Below are 16,344 nucleotides of genomic sequence, written 5' to 3'. Positions count from 1 at the left end.
TCCTCATGATGCCATCTAGTTTGTGAAGTGCACCAGTCCCTCCTGCAGCAAAGCACCCCCACAACATGATGCTGCCACCCCCGTGCTTCACAGTTGGGATGGTGTTCTTCGGCTTGCAAGCATCCCCCTTTTTCCTCCAAAAATAACGATGGTCATTATGGCCAAACAGTTCTATTTTTGTTTCATCAGACCAGAGGACATTTCTCCAAAAAGTACGATCTTTGTCCCCATGTGCAGTTGAAAACCGTAGTCTGGCTTTTTTATGGCGGTTTTGGAGCAGTGGCTTCTTCCTTGCTGAGCAGACTTTCAGGTTATTTCGATATAGGACTCGTTTTACTGTGGATATTGATATTTTTGTACCTGTTTCCTCCAGCACGTGTCTCCTTCCTGAGCGGTATGCCGGCTGCATGGTCCGATGGTGTTTATACTTGCGTACTATTGTTTGTACAGATGAACGTGGTACCTCCAGGCATTTGGAAATTGCTCCCAAGGATGAACCAGACATGTGGAGGTCCACCAGTTTTTTTCTGAAGTCTTGGCTGATTTCTTTTGATTTTCCCATGATGTCAAGCAAAGAGGCACTACGTTTGAAGGTAGGCCTTGAAATACATCCACAGGTACACCTCCAATTGACTCAAATTATGTTTGAGCTTCTAAAGCCATTACATCATTTTCTCGATTTTCCCAAGCTGTTTAAAGGCACAGTCAACTTAGTGTACTGTAAACTTCTGACCCACTGGAATTGTGATGCAGTGAATTATAAGTGAAATAATTTGTCTGTAAACAATTGTTGGAAAAATTATTTGTGTCATGCACAAAGTAGATGTCCTAACCGACTTGCCACAACTATAGTTCTTTAACAAGAAATTTGTGGAGTGGTTGAAAAACGAGTTTAAATGACTCCAACCTAATTGTATGTAAATAAACTTCTGACTTCAACTGTACAAAATGATTCAACATGTCCTGGAGCACATCGTTGACCAGTGCCTGGGAGACAGCGGGATCGTTGGTGAGTCCAAACGGCATGGCCAGGTACTCATAGTGTACACTGGCAGTATTGAATACCATCTTCCACTCGTCTCCTTTGCGTTTCCGAACAAGGTGGTAGGCATTCCGAAGGTCCAGTTTGGGAAAGATGGGAGCCCCCTGGAGAGGTTCGAAAACCGAGGAGAGGAGTGGTAGCAGGTACCGATTCTTGATCGTGATGTCATTGAGGCCCCGGTTATAAATACATGGACGCAGGGCCTTGTCCTTCTTCCCCACAAAGAAGAACACTGCGCCGGCAAGAGAGGCAGAAGGACGAATGTTCCCAACAGCCAGAGAGTCCTCAATGTATTCCTCCATGGCCTTGGTCTCAGGGCCAGACAGGGAATATAGCCGGCCTCGAAGCGGTGTGGTGCCCGGGAGGAGGTCAATTGCACAATCGTAAGGATGATGTGAAGGGAGGTAGCACGAGCCTTGCTGAAAACCTCCAGGTCATGGTACTCTGCGGAAACGGTAGTGAAATCCGAGGCCGCACTTAACCCTGGAGAGGGACGTTCCGAGGAAGGCTGCGCCGCCTTCAGGCAGTGTGAATGGTACAACGGGCTCCAACCCAGGATTGAACCCGTGGTCCAGTCAATATCGGGGTTGTGCTTCTAGAGCCAAGAAAATCCCAAAACAACAGGGATGTGGGGAGACTCAATGAGGAGAAGCTGTATTGACTCACTGTGATTAGCAGATTCATGGGAACTGTGCTGTGCGTGACTCTTTCAATGAAGCGGCCGTCCACTACCCTGGCATCCATGGGAACGGAGAGGAGTTGAGTGGGGATACCTAGTTCCGATACCAGGATAGCGTCCATGAAACTTTCATCTGCCCCAGAGTCAATGAGCACCCGAAGAGACTTAGACTGGTCTCCCCACAGCAGGATAACAGAAAAAGGAGTACAGGTGATGGGAATTAGAGGGTTCCCAGTTTGGCTCACCAGTGTACTTCTACCTACTAATGATTCAGGTCTCTTCACTGGGCTGGTGGCTATGAAATGCCCCGCAGCACCACAATACAGACAACTGTTGGAGCTTAGCCTACGTGAACGTTCCCTAGGCGATAATCTAGCTCTGCCCAGTTGCATTGGTTCCGATGTATCTGACTCACCCGTTGCCGATGACTCTTGAGGGAACTCGGGTGGCTTCAGGTCTTTTCGGAAATACAGCCTTCGGGGACTTCCAGATTCCTTCGGAGTTGAGCAAGCAGCAGCGGATGAACGAGTGTGACCAAGACCAGACCTCCTCTCACGCCTGCATTCCCATAGACGCCCATCAATTCTAATAGTAAGGGCGATGAGGGAATTGAGGTCCAGCGGTAACTCCCAAGCTGCTACTGCGTAGTCTGCCACACTATGGGAGTTGTTTGACGTTTTCAGGCCGCCTCTTTCCAGGAGCCCGGAGAATCGAATACCTTCCTCAACTCTGCCATGAAGTCTTCCAGAGGACGACAAATGGTGGATTGTTGCTCCCAAACTGCCGTAGCCCAGGAGAGCGCCCTTCCCGACATTAGCGTAATAACATATGCTATCTTCGACCGATCCGAAGGGAACGAAGATGGCTGTAGCTCAAAAATGAGGAAGCACTCTGTAACTGTTCCTGTTCTCTTTGCTCCATTTACGCCGTTCCTCCCTCGCTGTCTCCAACTGTTTCCATGGCAGGCGATCCATTCCAGCTTGGATCTCCTCCCATGTGTAGGATCCTTTCCCCTCCAAGATGTCCTCCCAACTCCAGTACTCCTTGTAGTCCATCTGTTGCTGCTCCCTCCTCCACTGCTTGGTCCGTGTTTGGTGGGAGATTCTGTCACGAGTGTCGTGTGTGGAGGACCAAGACGCAGCGGGAAAATGTATACTCATCTTCTTTTATTAAAGGACAAAGAAGGAAAAACCAAAACAAACACGTATACAAAAACCACAAAATATTTGCACTATGGAACTAAATAAATAGTGCACTCTGAACCACAAAACGTACTTGCTAGATTCATAATAGTGTTGTTGGACAAAGCAAGGAAAGTAAACTTCGAAACGTGATACAGTTTTATTGGGATTTGCAGATGTAGCCTTCCCTGTGGCTCAGTTGGTAGAGCATGGTGTTTGCAATGCCAGCATGGTATGTGCAACGCCAGGGTTGTGGGTTCGATTCCCATGGGGGGCCAGTACAAAAACATAATTTTTTTTAAATGCATGAAATGAAATGTATTCACTACTGTAAGTCGCTCTGGATAAGAGCGTCTGTTAAATGACTAAAAATGTAAAAATGTTGTTGGTACAATAAATAATTACCCTTAAAGGGAAGGTTGCACAGGGCATTCAGAAAGTATTCAGACAACCTTGACTTTTTCCACATTTTGTTACGTTACAGCCTTATTCTAAAATGGATTAAATGTTTTTTTCCCCTCATCAATCTACACAAAATACCCCATAATGACAAAGCAAAAACAGGTTTTAGGAATTTTTTGTAAATGTATGAAAAATGAAATAATAAATTTACGTAAGTATTAAGACCCTTTACTTAGTACTTTGTTGAAGCACCTTTGACAGCGATTACAGCCTCGAGTCTACTTGGGTATGACGCTACAAGCTTGGCACACCTGCACTTGGGGAATTTCTCCCATTCTTCTCTGCAGATCCTCTCAAGCTCTGTCAGGTTGGATGGGGAACGTCGTTGCACAGCTCTTTTCAGGGCTCTCCAGAGATGTTCGATCGGATTCAAGTCCGGACTCTGGCTTGGTCACTCAAGGACATTAAGAGACTTGTCCCGAAGCCACTCCTGCTTTGTCTTGGCTCTTTGCTTAGGGCCGTTGTCCTGTTGGAAGGTGAACCTTCACCCCAGTCTGAGGTCGGAGCTCTTGAGCAGGTTTTCATCAAGGATCTCTGTACTTTTCTCCGTTCATCTTTCCCTCGATTCTGACAAGTCTCTTAGTCTGCTGCTGAAAAACAAACCCACATCATGATGCTGCCACCACCATGCTAAACCGTAGGGATAGTATTAGCCAGGTGATGAGCCAGACACTTGGCTATCAGACAAAACAGTTAAATATTTGTTTCATCAGACCAGAGAATCTCGTTTCTCATGGTCTGATTGTCCTTTAGGTGCCTTTTGGCAAACTCCAAGCAGGTTGTCATGTGCCTTTTAGTGAGGAGTGGCTTCCGTCTGGCCACTCTACCATAAAGGCCTGACTGGTGGAGTTTTTCAGAGATGGTTGCCCTTCTGGAAGGTTCTCCCATCTCCACAGAGGAACTCTGGAGCTCTGTCAGAGTGACCATTGTGTTCTTGGTCACCTCCCTGACCAAGGCTTTTCTCCCCCGAATGCTCAGTTTGGCCGGGCAGCAACTCTAGGAAGAGTCTTGGTGGTTCCAAACCTCTTCCATTTAAGAATGATGTAGACCACTGTGTTATTGGGGACCTTTAATGTTGCAGACATTTTTTGGTACCCTTTCCCAGATCTGTGCAGACAATTCCTCCGACCTCATGGCTTGGTTTTTGCTCTGACATGCATTGTCAATTGTGGGACCTTATATAGACAGGTGTGTGCCTTTCCAAATCATGTCCAATTATTGAATTTACCACACATCACACCCTGGTCTGTTTCATGTGTCTTTGTGATTGTCTCCACCCCACTCCAGGTGTCGCCCATCTTCCCCATTGTCCCCTGTGTATTTATACCTGTGTTTTCTGTCTGTCTGTGCCAGTTCGTCTTGTTTGTTCAAGCCAAGCAGCGTTTTGTCTCAGCTCCTGCTTTTCCCCCACTTCTCTGGACTATTGACCCCTGACTGCCTTGATCTGTCCATTTGCCTGTCCCTTTGGGATTATTAAAGTATTCGTTATCCGACGTGGTCTGCATCTCGGTCTTACCTTCATATCTGATACCACAGGTGGACTCCAATAAATTTGTAGAAACATCTCAAGGATGATCAATGGAAACAGGATGCACCTGAGCTCAATTTCGAGTCTCATGGCAAAGGTTCTGAATACTTACGTAAATAAGGTATTTCTGTTTTTTATTTGTAATACATTTGCAAAAAACACCAAAAAACTGGTTTTGCTTTGTCATTATGGGGTATTGTGTGTAGATTGATGAGGATTTAAAATATATATATATTAAAATAAGGCTGTAACGTAACAAAATATGGAAAAAGTGAAGGGGTCTGAATACTTTCCGAATGCACTGTATATTTCCACATATCGAACAAGGGAAATTGATTAAAACGTTTTTAAGAAGTATAATAATTATACACTTATACACATAGTGGTCTAGGGCACTGCATCACCATGTGCCACTAGAGATTCTGGGTTCGAGTCCAGGCTCTGTCGCAGCTAGCCGCGACTGGGAGACCCATGGTGCGGTGCACAATTGTCCCAGCGTAGTCCGGGTTAGGGTTAGGGTTTGGCCAGCAGGGATGTCCTTGTCCCATCGTGCACTAGCGACTCCTGTGGCGGGCCGGATGCAGTGCACATTGACATGGTTGCCAGGTGTACGGTATTTCCTCCGACACATTGGTGCGGCTGGCTTCCGGGTTAAGTGGGCATTGTGTCAAGAAGCAGTGCAGCTTGGTTGGGTTGTGTTTCGGAGGATGCACGGCTCTCGCCCTTCGCCTCTCCGGAGTCCGTACGGGAGTTGCAGCGATGAGACAAGACTAACTACCAATTGGATACCACAAAATTGGGGAGAAAAAGGGTAATAATTAAAAAATGCATGTAAAAGTACCAAAAAAATGAAACAGTAGGCATATTTGGTTTATTTGGGAAAAAGTCGGACCTCTTCAGAAAGAATAGTTCAGGGGAACCCCTGGCGCTTCAGTCCCACTCTGCCCCAAAGGACTACGATGGCTACCAACAGTGGAATAGTGTATTCACTATGAAGCTCGGGCTAGTAAAAACCAGTTCTCTGCCCACAATTAAATCCTGCCGGCTCCAAGTCCACTGACACCACCGGTGTTACAGCACGACGGCGGACGACTTCTGTGATGGAGGTGAATCGGGTAAGTAGTTACTAAAGTGCCCTAAAATGTTTTGTCATGTTATGTTGCTAGTAGATGATTAAAAACTAAGATAGCCAGCTATCTAAGTCCAACTGGCCATGCAAAACAAGCTGGCCCATTCAGATTTAGCATGGTGTTTGCTGATGGAATAAGCTAGCTAGATAGTTAGCAAGCAAGCTACAGCATCCAACACTGTATGTTTTGCAGAAATGAAAGGTGAAATATGAATCAGATTAATGTCATTATTTATTTCAAGGTATGTCTTTATTTTTGCTGAACTACCTGATCTTTATTGGGCGGATACAACTTGCAGGATATCATGATAGCCAATGTTTGTGTTTGCCATTATACCTGAATTTTGCTGTTACTGCTGCTAATAATTTTAGTAATGTTAGCACTCAGGTTAGCATTTGGCGAGCTATAGCTACAGTGGTTCTTCCTTTAAAAGTTTTGAGCTTATGCCGTGACTGTTTGTGGTAGATACAGTGAGGGAAAAAAGTGTTTGATCCCCTGCTGATTTTGTACGTTTGCCCACTGACAAAGAAATGGCCAAAAAATAGAAAACTTGCAATGTATTCAATGATTAAGTACTCTAAAGTTTTACATTTCAAACTCAATATCAAAGAATGTGTCTTTAACCCTGAATTATAATATAACTTATTTTGAACGAAAGCCAGGAATGAGTGAGTCACTCAGCCCTATGCTGTTCCTGCTTCTGTTGCCTATTTGAGTGTTTATTTAATATCCTACTGATTCTGTGATCACCAAATCTCATGCAACCACAAAATGTTGGATAAATCAATTTCACAAATCTGGCTGTTTTTAAACTTTGCCATGGGAGTGACATAATATATTTCAATTGAATTTCAATTAACTGAATGATGAGGATGAAGAAGAAGAGAGTGATTGAATTTAAAACTAGAGTGTAAGAACTGCTCTCCCTCTGTCTTGCGCACACACACATAAAAAAGACACTGTTTTTCTCTACTTGTCAGAAGAAGTTGTAATTGGACCATGTAACACGCACATAGATGCATTTACAGTATTTGTTCATCAACATCTTTGGGTATTGGTTAGCCTACAATTACGGTGTAGAAATGTTAGGATTAATTTGCTCTTCACTTGCAGTCATTTAGTATCCTAGGCCTACTCCCGACCGGTCATGTTTGCGAGGCATGTCACTTCTCCCATCTCTTTGCATAGCCCACCAAATGCACTGTTTTCTAACCACATCTGGATGGATCCATAATGAATTACTATGGGAATGAATATCACTGAATTACATAAATAATGGAATTAAGTAGGCTAATGAAGGCAACAAATTGTTGCTTACTGAAACACCCAAAGTCATCCAATTGTTATAATAGGATTTGAAGCAACTATTTCCGTTTCACGCAGCTTTGAGACAAGCATGGGGACTGGTCTTGATAAATCAATCAGATTATTATTTTCACATACTCCGTTTGGGTATTGGTTAGCCTACAATTAGGGTGTGGAAATGTTAAGATTATTTTGCTCTTCACTCGCAGTCACTTAGTAGCCTAGGTCTACACCCGACCGGTCACATGGTACAGCGCCATTCTTTTCTTACGGAAACCCTGAGGCTACTGTAAAATGCATTTCCGCTTTTCTTGGAATAGAAACACCATAATATTAATCAATTAAGCAACCTTTCTACAAAAAAAGGTTTTAAAGTCTCTAGTACAGCCAATATTCAAAACAGCCAAATGCATTTGTGAATTCAATTGCTTTAGCCGACATGTTGCGATTTTTTCATTGTTTAATTATTCAAGGCTCCCTTTGTTATTTCGTTTTATAACTAAAATGCTTGACTGTATTTAAAGACATGGATGACTTGTATGCTGTGTGATGACATGCACAAATGAATGAATGATATACTGTATATTGAAGTATGCCTGTATGCCAATAAGTAAGTTATGCTATAACAGCTACAGTAAACAGGACTCTTAGGCCTACAGCTCCATGTCATTTCAATAACTTCGCTTTTCAAAGATGCCCTCTGGTGGTCAAACTAGCATTAATGGCAACAACGGCTGACAGTAAAATAATATGACTTCATGCACTCTAACGTGCCATACAATTATGCAGCACAGCTTGCGTGCCACAACTTTTAAAGGAAGAACCACTGTACTATCAGCCAACAACAGAGTTTAGGTTATAAACGTTCAATGTCTACTATGATGGGAAAAGTTTCTGGATTTTGTGTAAAAGCATAAGAAATGCTGATGTGATGAACTGCTAATAAGTTATGTGTTTCAAGGCTGCTAGTGGTTAGCTAGTAGGGGTAAACCAGCAGGGGTGTAAAAAGGGCTATGTTAAAAGCCTGCACACCGTGTAAATGATAAACCAATTTTTTGCTGATACAGAATAAAGAAATCAGAGGATATGCTCAGATGATAAGTTGGTTTTAATCAGTGCCAATTATTCTTTAAAAAAAAGAGTATTCGGTATGATGTGGGTCTTTACCGTCTTATGTGGACAGTGGCTTTACTCCTGCTGTGTATTCACTCGTGTGTTATTCTCTCGACGTCACTTTTCCAACATGACTTGGGTCAAATTCTGATGAAATGTACATTTCTCCCAAAACGTATATATGTAAAGTGATATGTCAAATTGGGACTTTTAATTGGAAGGATGAAACCAATCATAATGTTTAACAGCAACCTAATTCTGCAATCTTCAAAGGCTCTATTCAATTTAGCCAACATCTGCATAGTGGTTGTTTTGGCGGTGTCGGAGGTGGAACTGCGTTAGAGCTGTCAAATCTACAAACGGCTCCTGGTATTCTACCTAAAGCGGACATTGCCATTGGCTGCTCAGAGTCGCATTAAGATAAATCCCATGTAGCCTTGCTTACAAGGTCGAACACTGGAATATGATATGTAATCTCCACCTTGATTAGGCTGAGAGAAATCCTCATTATTTAGTTCAATGATTTTTAATTTGAGCGTCATTATTTCTATATAGCCTAAACTTTCTCATTCTGAACTTCTAACGCGAGTGAGACGGGTGTGGCTTTGTGACAATGATCAAGAGCAGCTGCTCACTGATTTGAAAGCTCCAATGCAGTTCCACCTCCGACACCACCAAAACATCAGCTATGCGGGTGTTGGCTATTGCCAGTTAACGCTCGATCTGATTGAATCTAGGCCTTACTCAACTTCTAAGATGTAAAGTGATTTGTAAATCACCTAGTATGCTCAGTCGGTGATGTGCAACAGAGTAAAATCGATGATCTCAAACACATCCGAAGTGTTGTTGGAAGTATAGAGTTGTGTTCCCCTACTCAGGTGTTGCATTGCATCAACCAATGATTGCATGCCACATTGACTGTGCTGTTGGGCACCAGATTGCTATAATATATGATCTGGCATGCGTCAGCATGCCAGATCATGCCAACTTAGTCGGGCAGGAACGCACTTTAGCTCACCTTTGATGCAGGTGGGTGGGCTGTTGCTCCAGGAAAGATCCCATTGGCAAGTGATGATGTCAGAGCCACTGATGTCATACCCCGGCTGGCACTGATAGGTCAACACACTTCCCCTCACGGGAGAGGTGTGGGAGGAGCTAATCCAGCCAAATTCGATTTGAGGGAGGGCAGGGCAGGTGTCATTAGGCTCTACCTCTGGATAAAAAAGATGTCATTAGATGTAGGATAAACCAGGTACTTGTTCAGGAGGATATAATGTTTCAGAACATTCAGATTGAAATATATCATGTAGAACACACAATTGAGGTAGAATACGTAATCGTATTGTCTGGTCATATTATATCTACAAAGTTATTAACATTCTGCTTCACTGAATACACGTGTGATGTCATGTATGGGCAATCAAAATGCAAAACGCCAAAATGCAAACTCCTTCCGTTTGAGTTATGTTATAATTTCTTTTTTTTTAATAGTTTTGGTTTCTTAGTTTTGGACAATTTTCTGTGTAGGTTTGCTTCGGCCAAATGCCTGTGGGTGTTGGTGAGGCCAATAAGTCCTGTATGTGTACGTACCACGGTAGTGAATAAGGAACCCCTGGCTGAGAATAAAGGAGGAGTCGTCAGGGTCACTCTGGAACTGAATAGTGACCTCAGAACCACCTGACACGACCTGGAAACGCTCTCGTGACCCCAGGTACTGGCCAATCACATGGGACATGAGGTCGTGACCATCGAATATGGTGAGAACGTCGTTGTGGCGGATATTCAAACTTTGAGAGCGACAAAATACATGGAGAGGAAAACAACTTTCACGTTAAATCACAATGTCACTTTGAATGGAATCATAAAATGTCATCATAAAATGTAGCTTCTCACAAACATTGTCATTTCTAATCCTTACAATAAAAACTTCACTGGAAGCATCACATCAGTTTTTTTTATGTCTGTCAGTCACAGTTGAAATCCACCCATTATAATCAAAAAGATGCGCTACACCAGCCACGGAAGTAGCCATCAGTGAAGCAGCGAAACGCAAGGCTCACATTGTTCGACCTACATTTTATACCTCAAGTATATTCCTTACAAAACATGCACGTTTCTGAAACATAAACATGCTTATTTTGAGTTATACCTCCATCATATACCTCTTGTGTAGTGGGGGAAAAAAACTATGCAAAGGGAGCGCTCATGTTATGCAGTGAGGTTTTGGCAAATTAAAGGAGAACAATTCCTTCTCCCAAATGCCTCAACCACAGCTTCAAAGACCAAAATTATGCCTGTTGGATGTTGGTGAGGCCAAACTCACATCTGGATGTCCAGTTCGATGCGCTTCTCCTCATTGCCATGGATCTGCCACACACAGTCTTGCCCCTTGGAGTAGCTCTGTGGCCAATCGGGGGATAGAACAGTACTGGAGGGATCGGTCAACTCTCCCCCACACAAAGCTGAGAGGGGGTGGGAAGAGAGGGTGTGAGGTACTAGCACAGGAAAAAAAGTTATTGTAACATTACTTGTATTATTGTCTTTAGTTTTAGTTTAGTGAATGAAAGGGGCTTTATAAACAAATTATCATAATGTAGTGGTAATATTCAATAGTATTACCTTTACACACAGGCTCGCTCTCATTCCAGTGTGGATCGCTTTGGTCCACACACTCAATGACCCCAGTGCCCTGCTCCATGACAAAGCCTGGGGAGCAGGAGAAGGTGACTGTGGTGCCCAACGGAAAGGTGATGTCACTGCTGCTGAAATTCCCATGGGGCAAGTAGGGCTCATAACAGTGTTCCCCGTCAAAGGCTGAGAGAGAGCGAAAGAGATACAACAGTGTGCACGTGTGAATATGAGGAGAGAAAAGGAGAGAAGTAGGATAAGTGCATAATATAAGATTAATTAAAGTAGGGCTGACCCCATTTAGTCAAACGGTCGATTGTTTGGTTGATAGGCTGTTGGTCGACCGAGATTTCTTTAGTTGAGCAGTAGCAATGTTATTTTTTTTTCATGGTGCACATGATTCACGCCTGATTCACACCTGTCTCAGTGGACTAATCCATTGCGGAGACCACAGGGATGGCACAGTTCATCACTCTAAGACATGTGATACTGAAATTGTAAATGTTTATATTATGTACACTACCGTTCAAAAGTTTGGGGTCACTTAGAAATGTCCTTGTTTTTGAAAGAAAAGCACATTTTTTGGTCCATTAAAATAACATCAAATTGATCAGAAATATTTAGGGTATAATGGGTGGATTACTGACCCCTGCCTGCCTTTGACCTGTCATATGCCTGCCCCTGTATTATAAATAAGATAGCATAGCTCATCACGCTGATGTCCAGGAGGGCTCTGGCCAGATTCGATTTTGCCCACCCGTCCATGGATTCCACCTCGCCTCCGAGGTATCCCGGAAGTCCCCGACGGCTCCGTTGTCGAGAGAACCCGAGGCTACCCGTGTTCCCCCAAGGGTCTCCAAAGACTGCCAATTTACCTCTTCCTGAGCCCATGTAACTAGGCAGAGCTAGGCTGTCTCCAGCTGAACAGCCATACAGGCTTCACACTAAGAGCTGCCTGTATTGCGGGACTACTGGTAATTTCGTCTCCACCTGTCCACCTGTCCACTAAAAGACCAGGCTCACCGGTAGGAGTGAGTACTCTGGCAGGCCATACGGATAACTTTTCCTCTCCCCTTACTTGCACCCCCTTTCATGCCATGTTGCTGTGGGGGAACCAGTCGAAATCTCTCTGGGTACTCATCGACTCTGGGGCCGTTGAGAGCTTTATGGATGCTACCCTGGCTTCCGAGCTGGATATCCCCACTCAGCCCCTCTCCATTCCCATGGACGTTAGAGCACTGGACGGGCACTCTATAGGCCGGGTCACCCACAATTCCACCCCCATCAACCTAGGTGTGTCAGGGAACCACAGCAAAATTATCCAGTTCCTGCTCATTAAGTCTCCTCAGGTTCCCAGGGTATTGGGATTCTCCTAGCCCGTTCTGCCAAGCTCATTGCCTGAAGTCAGCGCAGCCTGCCCCGGGACGTCTTCCTGGGAGCTCGGAAGTTGCCCCAGACCTCTCCGCCATTCCCGCGGAGTACCAGGACCCCCGGGAGGTGTTCAGTAAGGCCCAGGCCACCTAGCTGCTGCCGCACCGACCATATGACTGCGGGATTGACCTTCTCCCAGGCAACACTCCGCCCTGGCGACGACTGTACTCTCTGTCGTGTCTGGAGACCAAGGCTATGGAGACCTACATTGAGGACTCCCTAGCTGCTAGGTTCATCTGTCTTTCTGCCTCCCCCACCGGCGCAGGGTTCTTTGCAATGCTGTAATAAAGGCTTTTCCCCCGTTAGAACAGACTGTTACTACTTAATTATTTAGTGTTGTTTACACTGTTCCAAACAGGCAGGAAAATCTTATTGTAATCTAACAGCACCTGTTTATCAAACAAGCAGCTCTTTCTCCTATACCTCCTTTTTATTTATCTCCTTCTTATTGTTATTATTACAATTATTATTATGATCATCATTATGATAAGTAATGTTGTTATCATTAGTAGGCCTTGTATAACCACTATTGAGCTGTAGGCCTAAGAGTGCATCCTATTTAGTCTTAATACCGTAACTTACTTAGGACTATATTTCAATATATAGGCTAATGTATCAATCAATAAATTGTTCATGCCATCACACAGTATATGATACATTTGTGCTTTGAAATGCAATCAAGCACTTTATTTTAAAAATTAAATAACAAAGGGAGCTTTGAATAATTTGCCTAAACAACAAATAAACCGCAATTCAAGAATGCATGCAACTATTTTTTGTCTGCTGTAATAAAGGCTGTATATGATTTATTTTGTGTTAGAACAGTCTTTGGTACATTTATTTATTTAGTGTTGTTTACACTGTTCCGAATGTTCAGAAAAATGATAATATTGTAATCTAACAGCAACTGTTTGGCACACACAATACTAACGTAACACTTGCTCCAATACACTCCTTTTTTTTGATCTTCAGTAGTTTCCACAGCTAAGTCAAATGTCTTCCAGAGATCTGACTTCCCCTTTCCCTCCTGAGCAACCAGTAAACATTCGCCCGTTTCGTGTTTTTTTTTACGTCCTCCGCCTCCATTTTGCTGTTAACATTACTGTGTTCAGAGTTTGTTATAACCAATTTATTGATGCGATTATGGTGGGCTATAGGTCAGGCCCTATTAGTCACATGCATGCGAAGAGAGCGAGACAACGTGCGCCAGTCACACAGACACTCGCTGTCAATTCTTTTAACAGTGTGACCATCGGGCTATTTCTTGAGTCATTTGTGTGACTTAATCAAACAGTGTGCTTAAACCATCAGACAAGCTCAGTGCATACGTAATTGGTTTTATTCAAACACATATATGGAAAAACAAGTTTAAACATTTTGACCAATCTATTGGTCGAAAGGACACAACGACTCTTGGTCGACCCCAAAAATGTTTTTGTCGGGGACAGCCCTAAACTAAAGCAAGCAGCAGTGTCTGTATTGCACAGTCATATCACAGTCAATTACAAATAAGAGTGAAAAAGAGACAAGAGAAACTGTGTGTACTGATGCTGGGAGCATTTTAAGGTCTCACCCTCATAGCGCAGAGCTAGCAGTAACGGGATGGAAGAGGAGTCGGCTGTGAGCTCCAGGTAGAGTATGGAGCCCTCGCTCACGATGCCACGCTCTGGAACATCATCCAGGTCTGAGTCAAAGAGCAGCGGAGACATGGAGTTGTTTCCGCTGCGCACAATCAGCCTGACAAAGAGGGAGAAGAAAGGATAAAGGGAAAGAAAGAAGAGTAGAGAGGCGGAAGATGAGGAGAAAGGGGGAATGGAGGGCAAAGGGAGGAAGAATAGCGGGCAGGAAGGAAGGACGATAGAAAGGAAAGAAAGTTAAAAGGAAGGAAAGAAGGGAGAAAAGAAGAGTGAAGGGAGAGAGGTTATTACATCAAGACGTTTAATAATTTTATTTGTATTTGTATTTATTATGGATCCCCATTAGCCGCTGCCAAGGACACTACTCTACTACCACATATCTACAACAGAAAATATGTGTACGTGTGTGTGTTGTGCGTATGTTATCGTGCGTGTATGCATGTGTCTGCCTGTGCAAGTGTCTCTTCACAGTCCCCACTGTTCCACAAGGTGTATTTTTATCTGTTTTTAAATCAGATTTTACTGCTTGCATGAGTTACACAATATGGAATAGAGTTCCATGTAGTCATCGCTCTTTGTAGTACTGTGCGCCTCCCATAGTCTGTTCTGGACTTGGGGACTGTGCGAGACCTCTGATGGCATGTCTTGTGGGGTATGCATGGGTGTCTGAGCTGTGTGCTAGTAGTTTGAACAGACAGCATTCAGTGCATTCAACATGTCAATACTTCTCACAAATACAAGTAGTGATGAAGTCAATCTCTCCTCTACTTTGAACCAGGAGAGATTGACATGCATATTATTACTGTTAGCTGTCCGTGTAAATTTAAGGGCCAGGCGTGCTGCCCTGTTCTGGGCCAGTTGTAATTTTCTGAGGTCCCTCTTTGTGGCGCCTGACTACATGACTGGACAGTAGTCAAGGTGCGACAGAACTAGGGCCTGTAGGACCTGCCTTGTTGATAGCGTTCTTAAGAAGGCAGAGTAGCGCTTTATTATGGACAGACCTCTCCCCAGCTTAGCTACTGTTGCATCAATATGTTTTGACCAGGTTTAGTGTTTAGTGAATGTGTCCCAAATACAATACTTTTTGAAATATTTAGGACTAACTTATTTCTTGCCACCCATTCTGAAACTGACAGCAGCTCTTTGTTAACTGTTGCAGTGATTTCACGTGCTGTGATAACTGATGTGTATAGTGTTGGGTCATCAGCATACATAGACACACATTCTTTACGCACAGCTAGTGGCAGGCCATTAGTAAAGATTTTAAAAAGTAAGGGTCCTAGACAGCTGCTCTGGGGAATGCCTGACTCTAACTGGATTATGTTGGGTAGGCTTCCATTAAAGAACACCCCCATGTTCTGTTAGACAGGTAACACTTGATCCACAATATAGCAGTGGATGTAAAGCCATAACATATATGTTTTTCCAGCAGCAGATTATGATCAATAATGTCAAAAGCTGCACTGAAGTCTAATAAAACAGATCCCACAAACGTTTTATTATCAATTTCTCTCAGCAAACCATCAGTCATTTGTGTAAGTCCCGCACATGTTGAATGCCCTTCCCTATAAACGTGCAGTTGTTAATTTGTTTACTGTGAAATAGCATTGTGGTAGCACATATATATTTTTTCCAACAGGCCCCTCCGTCGTGACGTCCCACCATTGCCCATCTGCTAGCCTGCTAGTCACAGCCCGCTAGCTGTCTAGAGCATATTGGACTGTTAGCTGAAGAGATCCATCGGCCAATTTATTGTGACACTATACCTATTTTGCCAATTGGACTGGACCCCCTTGCTACACGGAACCCTACTAATCCATCACGACTGGTCTATCGACGTAACCGCACAAGGAGGCTCCGCACGAGGAGGCTATAACAGACTTCTTCCGTCACGACGTCACTCTAAGGCCCTTCTGCTAGCTTGCTAGCCCCGGCCTGGAAGCTGTCTGAATCACCGTGTCTCCAGCCAGCCTAACTACTCACTGGACCCCTATGATCACTCGGCTACGCATGCCTCTCCCTAATGTCAATATGCCTTGTCCATTGCTGTTCTGATTAGTGATTATTGTCTTATTTCACTGTAGAGCCTCTAGCCCTGCTCAATATGCCTTAGCCAACCCTTTAGTTCCACCTCCCATACATGCGGTGACATCAGCTGGTTTAAATGTTTCTAGAGACAATATCTCTCTCATCATCACTCAATGCCTA

At 43.8% G+C, this 16,344-nt stretch overlaps 1 protein-coding gene across 3 annotated transcripts in view; it reads right to left on the bottom strand.

Moving 5' to 3' along the window:
- Nucleotides 1–16,344, bottom strand: part of sez6l2 (seizure related 6 homolog (mouse)-like 2) — a 172,264-nt gene that overhangs the window by 11,712 nt on the left and 144,208 nt on the right. For all 3 annotated transcript variants that reach the window (XM_029726963.1, XM_029726964.1, XM_029726962.1), the window contains exons 9-13: nt 14,073–14,236; nt 11,060–11,254; nt 10,764–10,902; nt 10,031–10,227; nt 9,459–9,653 (exon numbers count right to left, since the gene is read on the bottom strand). In XM_029726963.1, the coding sequence (XP_029582823.1) occupies nt 9,459–9,653; nt 10,031–10,227; nt 10,764–10,902; nt 11,060–11,254; nt 14,073–14,236 (890 nt within the window). The remainder of the gene's footprint in view (nt 1–9,458; nt 9,654–10,030; nt 10,228–10,763; nt 10,903–11,059; nt 11,255–14,072; nt 14,237–16,344) is intronic.

The sequence above is a fragment of the Salmo trutta genome, chromosome 32 (genome assembly GCF_901001165.1).
Source record: "Salmo trutta chromosome 32, fSalTru1.1, whole genome shotgun sequence".
NCBI classification, from domain to species: domain Eukaryota; kingdom Metazoa; phylum Chordata; class Actinopteri; order Salmoniformes; family Salmonidae; genus Salmo; species Salmo trutta.
Note: the sequence above shows the minus strand (reverse complement) of the source record. Positions and strands in the feature narration are given on the sequence as shown.